Genomic DNA, 7,500 nt, shown 5'->3' with positions numbered 1-7,500 from the left:
TATTAGTCACACAAAAATACTTTGAAAAGGTGAATAAGCTCTGTTACTCTTTCCTACTGGCAGGTAAAGATGGTTACTTATCAGTGATCATAAAAGTTTTGTATTAAGCATGTTACATCAAGCAAAGTTTCTACCAATCTTCATTACATCACTATTAGTTGAAGGCTTTGCAGTTCAAATCTGTGTTGAAATGCATTCTCTGATATGTAATGAACCCTACAGAAGCAGGCTCCACAACGCCTGTTGAAGAACATTGATTACAGATGTTTAACAAAACAAATTAAGGCTGGTACTTACTGTAACCTACAAACTTCTGTTATGTAATTTTCTTCCTGAAATATCGTTGTTTCCTTCTAGTGTCACTTTGGCCTTCTTAATAGAAGAATAAAAAAATGCATTCTAGAAACAAAAGCATATCCTACAGATGTGCTTATAAAAAACATAAATATATACTGTTAAAATAAATGTAATGGACTCTAAATGAAATAACAGACAATAAACAAGCTAACATTATATACTTAAATTTACATTTGAAAACCATAAAACAATGAATGAAGAGGAAATAACAAGTTCCATTCAAGAAGTCAACACTTTGCAAACACTACTGCCTAATGAACATGCTTAACTTAGTCTGTGTACTTGTTTGGCAAATATATCTATCTGTCAAATCATCAGAAATACAAGTTAAGATCTGCTGTACTCCCTGGTTTCAGTGATGCTGCACTCCCATGCTTCAAAAATGTCTTCATTCTCAACTTCTTAATCTATAGTTCAAATCACTCAACAAACTTTCTTTGTACGCGATACATTTACACCAAAATCGGATCCAGCCTTTAAAAAATTCTTATGCATAAAAGTTAGAGACTGACATACAGCTGCCTCACACCCACAGACACGCATTAAAACGAAATATGCAAAAATGCCAGATTCCAAACTTGTGGTCCCAATATCCATTTAAAAATTGTGAATGATGATAATTGTGGGCTATGATATGCAAACGTGATATGGATAATGATATCTCACTTGTCTGGGAAATATACAGAAAAGAGTTCACAAGAAAGGGTCAATAACATTTGACTTCAAGAACTACTATATATGGGGGTCATGCTTTGTTTAGCTATTACCAAAGAAACGGAGATAAGAAGAATGAAATGACGTAGTCTTTAGTGAGGGATCCAGACCTTTCTACTTCAATGTACCTAAAAGTGGTACCAAAGGTAATGATTATGACTGGGGTTGGCCAGTAGGCTATTGTCAGCATACAGGCAGCATAATGAATCAAATTGTTCCCAATAATGACCAGCAAACTGTGTTAATCATTAGGGATTCAGATTACACTTATAATGCTTAAATATAAGGCTTCAGGTTCAATTAGACCTTTTCTAAACATTGCAGTATCTGTATTTAAAACAGTTATAAATATGGTGTATTTTCAAAAGGCAGAGAGGAGATGAAAGGAAAGAAGAGTCAGAAAGGAGAGAAGAGGAAAGGGAAAGAGTAAATAGGAGAGGAGATGAGAAGTGAGAAGGGAAGAGAGAGAAAAAGATCATGAGTGTGTGTTTGTGTACATGTGCTTGCATTCCTGCATGTGCTTTATGTAGATATAAATATACTAACATAAATATGTATGCTGAACCTTTTACTCAGGGTGATAACTGACAAGCAAGAAATTCCCGATGGAAGTATTTCAAGCTCCATCCTACTTCTTTTCTACTAAGTCAGAAATGGTGGAGTCCATAGCATTTGCTCCCAGGGCCGACTGGGCATCATTCTCTTTATTGGACACTGGAACCATCTGCCTTTCTCCTGTGTGTTTCTTCTCCTTTTCCAACTGCTTGCTGCCTAGAGTACTATCATCAGACACTTTGCTGAAGCTCATGTGAGGTTTACCAATCTCGGGTTTGGGTGTCATGTTCTGGCTGTTGGTGAGTGCGTCCCTAATTTGCCTCGACACTGAACTTCTGTATCCGATGTGACTCCAAGACTCTGAGCGGTCAATGGAAAGGGTTGACTGTGGCGAGGGAGAGCGGTGGGGTCTGGGAGAGGCCTGGTGGGGCCGGGGGGAGTGCGGGGCTTGGTGGGAGAGTCCCATGAGGGGGCTGGACTGGTGACTTCTCGATGAATGTTGCATGGTTGAGTACATGGGGGACTGTTGGCGAAGGTGAGGTGCATGGATGGTTCTGGTAGCTCTCAGAATAGACCTTTGGGGGTGCCGACTGCTGACAGTCTGTGGACTGGGTCGACCGCCAACCACTTTTCCACTGAGGGAATGACTGCTGCCAATATCGTCTCCTTCAGTGCTGCCACTGCTCCCCCCACTCAGGTCACCCTCAAACCCCCAGAGGCCCGAGGCCCGAGCATCGCTGACCTCCCGAAGGATTGACTCTTGCTGCTCTTGTATCTGAAGCAATTCCTGTGACAAGAGATTTCATGTTTGATCTTAGTGATGTGACAGGTACCAGGTACTGATACTGATATAATATCAATCTCATATTGATGACATATCATATTAATGGACATAAAATCCAGATACTAAGAACAGAAATAACAATGATCAAACATAATGATGGAAGAGAAGCTGGGGAGAGTAATAATAGTAATAATAATAATAATAATAATAATAATAATAATAATAATAATAAAAGAAAGAGAGAGAAAGAGCAAAGGGGATCTAAAAACTCATATATGACCAATGTTATCCTTACAGTTGTCAAGGTTGTGATGACATTTCCTTGCTGTTGTAGCTGCTGTGTTAAGCGTTCCCTTGTAAGGCGTTCCTCCTCCAGCTGCTGCCACAGCTCACGGCATGTGTTTACCACCATCTGAAAGTTATGACATTGCAATAAAAAGGGAGAAGAAGATGAAGAAAATGAAGCCAGAATTACAAAGAGGATGGTAAATAAGATTTATATGTAGAAAAAGAGAAGCCCTTATCATTCTACTTTGGGAAATCTTAGAAGACTGGATTAAGGTCTTAGGCTTATATGTACTTTGTGAAGATATTAGGATTAGAAAATAATTCAAATATAAAAGATAGAACACACTTCAAATGAAGATTGTAGAAATAATGCATGAAGAACACAAAAGAAACAGAAATCATTAAAAGTAACAACAAAAAAATATGTATATGCACATACAGTATAATAATAATAATAATAATAATAATAATAATAATAAAAAAAAAAAGAGGAAGAAAACACTACTAGTATCAATAATAATCGCAATAGCAACGCCAAAGAAAACGATAAACAAACTCACTGTAATTGTGTGGTCAAGACTTGTTCGTGTTGATGCTCCATGCGTCAGATCAATTGCTCTCTTATCGTCGACTCTGGGCTTGGCTGCGCTTGCTGTTCTCTGCGTCATTCCCTCTTTTTCCTTGGCTCCTTTTGCCACTGAATAGCTGTTGCTATTTTCCTTCATGCTCTCAGTCAAGAGTTTCAGCTTGCTCTCTGTCTTATCCGACTGACGGTCTACAGGTGGCGTTCTTCTTGACATTTCGTGTTGTGTGTGACTGCTGGCTTGGCCTGGGTCTTCAGCTCCATCTGAAATATAGTATACGCTTTGAAATAAAGAAGTTCCATACATCCTTTACATCTCAATTTACCTTCGTTAGAATCATCATCATCGCTGTCTTTTTATCTTCTCTTTATCAAAGTTCTTATACTATTATTATATTTCTTTTCATCTTAATCCTGTCAGAATACCTCAAAACACCTACCAGGTTCCTGATTACGCCTCAAATCCAAGTCTTGCATTGATTTTGATTCAGCATGCCGGACTTTCTGCGACGTTAGAAGAGTAGCATTGGATTGTGCTAAGATGGATTCAACACTCTATATAAAAAAAAATAAAAAAAATCAAATATTCAACTGCAAGCTCTGATAGTAGCTTCTACATGATAACTGAAAATTAGATGGTTGGCTAAATTCAATACCAGATGAAACACCGAGTGGATGTGAAAGAACGAGGGCTGAATAAAATCCCATCCCTCATCAAGTTCAGTTTCATGCAACTGACAAAAGGCAGGCAGTTCCCCAGGATGGCCCGGCATGAGGCACTAGCATGTCTAATGCTTAAACTTACACCAAGTAAGTAAGTGTACATACAAGTATGTACATGTACCTCGTGATGTATTATCAAGGGTAATCGACAAATTAGAAATAGTATAATAATGGGAATTTAAATTTTTTTATCATATTTCTTGGGCAATCACATTTGATTTTACAATATTTTTCAACTCAGATCTTTTTGTTCAACAGATCAAGAAACAGAAATTACCATCATGTCATCAATATTATATAGTTTTCTGTGATGTCATTTAAAAAAAAAACATTATATCACATTTATGACCTTCTTCACCTAAACTAAAGTAACAGAGACTAAGAAATTATGAAAAAAATTTAAGAACAATCCAGTGTTCTATTGCTGACATTCCAGCACATCACAACTGCCCTGCCTGAAACTCGGTGAGAAAATACTTGACGTTTCAGGAAGTCACCCAAAAACAGGATATTTTTCGATAACATGATATGATGTCAACCGGTGCGAATGGGTTAAAGGATTAAAGTTGAGAACAAGAAGTCTCTTTGGTGGGAGGTTATTACATTGGGTTAGGTTAAGTTAAATTAGTGGGTATGCCATTGTGTTACGGCAAATTGTAAAGCTATGGTATGTTTCCTAAAGCATCAGATTTTATTACTATTATAGCATGCCCCATATAGCATTAGAACTCAGGCTAATGCTACAATGCTGTATGTGTATCCACTGGAAGCTATTTCAAATATGATTATACATATACTATACAAATCTTATATATACAGCAATGATGTAGGACTGAGTTATTTTGTAAAATGCAAATAATAATACTGATGTCACTAAATCAGCTATGATATAAATACACATTTTACAGTTAAAATCCTGTAATTAAATATATAACCAATACAATTTAGCCCATTGTAATCAACCATAAATTAATAAGAGATGGAAAAAGAGAAAAATTTAAGTCACCTGTTGCCTGGCAGCTTGAAGTCTAGCAGCAAGAGATGGGGGAAGGTTTGGGCTGTGGACCCCAGGTCGTCGGCTCTGCTCAAGCAACTGGGCTCGAGCTAAGACTAAGTTGGATGACTGTCGAGATGCAAGCTTACGCGCTAGCTCAGTTGGTGTTAGCCTCATAGATGTTAGATCGTGGACACTGTCCTGCAATTTTTTAGAGGTCGGATAAAAAACCTACCGAGTCATTGCACTTTATATTGATAGGCATTTCCATACTTATAGATATCAAATGAAAGAAAAATATTACCTCGTTTACAAAATTTATCTACATCATTGATATTAAAGTCTTTGAATTCTTTAAATTGCATCATCGAATATATTAGAATTTAGATACTGAGATGCAAAATCATACACAAATATACTAGTATCCTTACATAAATACCTATTAGTAAACATACATAAATACACATCCACACCCATACATAACCTTATTCATACATACTCATTCACAAATATAAACAAAAACGAAATACGTATACATTCACGCAAACATGGGTGAATCAAGACTCTCTATTACTACTCAGCAAACTCACATCCCAAGCCGGCCTATTATGCTTGAACTTAAGAGAAGGCGGGCCCGAGTGATGCATCCGTCTTTGGGGCTGGCTGACCCCTTCCCGCAGCGGAGTGGCCAAACTCTCGCTACTCCAAGCAAGACGCCCTCGTATCCAAGCTCGTTCCTGATCCATCTCTGAACCTGTGACAGAATGTAGATCTTAACAATAAAGCAAATATAAGGATATATATATATATATATATATATATATATATATATATATATATATATATATATATATATATATATATATATATATCACAGAATATGGCTGTATAGTATCCTAAAGTACACTAAGCCATGCCATTGTATGTAGCAGACAATATAAGCTTTAAAACCCATCCTCAAAATTCTTATAAATCTATGTATACACTCATGGAAACTCAGCACAATTTTCAACACTTAATACATACATATACATATACATATACATATACATATATATATCACATATATATATATATATATATATATATATATATATATATATATATATATACATATATCTATATCTATATCTATATCTATCTATATATATATATATATATATATATATATATATATTATACTGTATCTTTACTGTGGCTTTCAACATGGAACTTTTTTCTGATAATTATATTGACTTTGTTCTATCCAAACCACTTGAGACCTGGTGTGATCATTTCTCCAGAAAAGGTCAACAAAGCTCCATCCTGTATACTTTGGCAAGATAAGAGTTTGAAGTGGTTCTTTGTTTGTTGATAAATCACCAGGGAGTTCTACGAGCTCTATCTTAATAGAGTGTATGTTGTGGAGATTCATTGTTCTTTGAAAAAATGCTGGCAGATTTGGTGCAGTGCATGTGATTGACAAGTGGGTGTCTTGTAAATATTTACTTGTATCTTTTATTTTACAATATATGAATACTATCATCTACTACATTTGCATAAATGACTGAATAAGAAAAAAAAAAGGAAAAAAAACTTTGAACTCCCTCTATAGCAGAAGTTTTCACACCTATGATCATGACACAAATGGGGTTGCATAGATAAATAAATAAATAAATAAATAAATATAAAAATAATTTAAAATAAGGGCATATACAAAAAATGGACATAAAAATTATAATCTACATCACAAATATAGAAAAGCATCATCATGGTAACAATAATTAATTCTGAGACATTTCCTTAATAAATATATCAGTAATTAATAAATAGAAGGGTTCAATCATGAAGCAACAATGGCAAACAAAAATCTTAAGCTGGAAAGTCTGAAACAAAAACGTTGATATATAGCAAGCAAAGAAATAACTACTGATCAATATTCTGTGTGATGCCAGGATAATATCCCCTATTAGGCTACATATCCAACATAATTTCCCCTTTCATTTTCTTGGATCAACAAAAAATCAAAAATTACTAGACGTTAAAGTCAAGTTCACTGTATAACAATATATAAAAAAACACTGAAATTACATTCCCAACATTAAGATCATCAGGCCTAAAAACAAATCAGTATTCAATGTTCAAATTCAAAAGAAGTTTGAGAAATACTTCTCTACAGGAACACAAACTCCAAACACACTAAAGTAAACTATATAAGGTAAACCACTAAAAAAATGGATATAGCTAGAACTTACACACCAGCAAAGATTCTATCTGCTGACATTATGTTCTGTCTTATCCACATATCCCCCCATTTAATCCATCAAACAGGATACGGTTTCAAAATGAAGTAATTCAAAATTCTCTCCTACGCCAACACTGTCACTAAAATACGGAATTTCCACCTTGTAGTACACGTAGGGCTTTAAGCATAAGATAGCAGTCAAATCGACGGATATATAATCCCCTATTTTCAAATAATGGAAATGAATAGCTCTCACAGCTCGCAAATCTCCCTCAATA

The 7,500-nt window shown here is 35.4% G+C and overlaps 1 protein-coding gene across 3 annotated transcripts in view; it reads right to left on the bottom strand.

Annotated features, from left to right (window-relative positions):
• Positions 1–7,500, bottom strand: part of LOC122259899 (uncharacterized) — a 9,672-nt gene that overhangs the window by 1,936 nt on the left and 236 nt on the right. For all 3 annotated transcript variants that reach the window (XM_086546639.1, XM_043026885.2, XM_086546640.1), the window contains exons 2-7: positions 5,589–5,752; positions 5,011–5,199; positions 3,722–3,836; positions 3,259–3,545; positions 2,706–2,822; positions 1–2,413 (exon numbers count right to left, since the gene is read on the bottom strand). The exon at positions 1–2,413 is cut by the window's left edge and continues 1,936 nt beyond it. In XM_086546639.1, coding sequence (XP_086402765.1) covers positions 1,700–2,413; positions 2,706–2,822; positions 3,259–3,545; positions 3,722–3,836; positions 5,011–5,199; positions 5,589–5,744 — 1,578 coding nt within the window. In that variant the 5' untranslated portion in view covers positions 5,745–5,752 and the 3' untranslated portion in view covers positions 1–1,699. The remainder of the gene's footprint in view (positions 2,414–2,705; positions 2,823–3,258; positions 3,546–3,721; positions 3,837–5,010; positions 5,200–5,588; positions 5,753–7,500) is intronic.

Source organism: Penaeus japonicus, unplaced genomic scaffold (genome assembly GCF_977035675.1).
Source record: "Penaeus japonicus unplaced genomic scaffold, GWHDUDI00000001_assembly GWHDUDI00000018, whole genome shotgun sequence".
NCBI lineage: Eukaryota > Metazoa > Arthropoda > Malacostraca > Decapoda > Penaeidae > Penaeus > Penaeus japonicus.
Note: the sequence above shows the minus strand (reverse complement) of the source record. Positions and strands in the feature narration are given on the sequence as shown.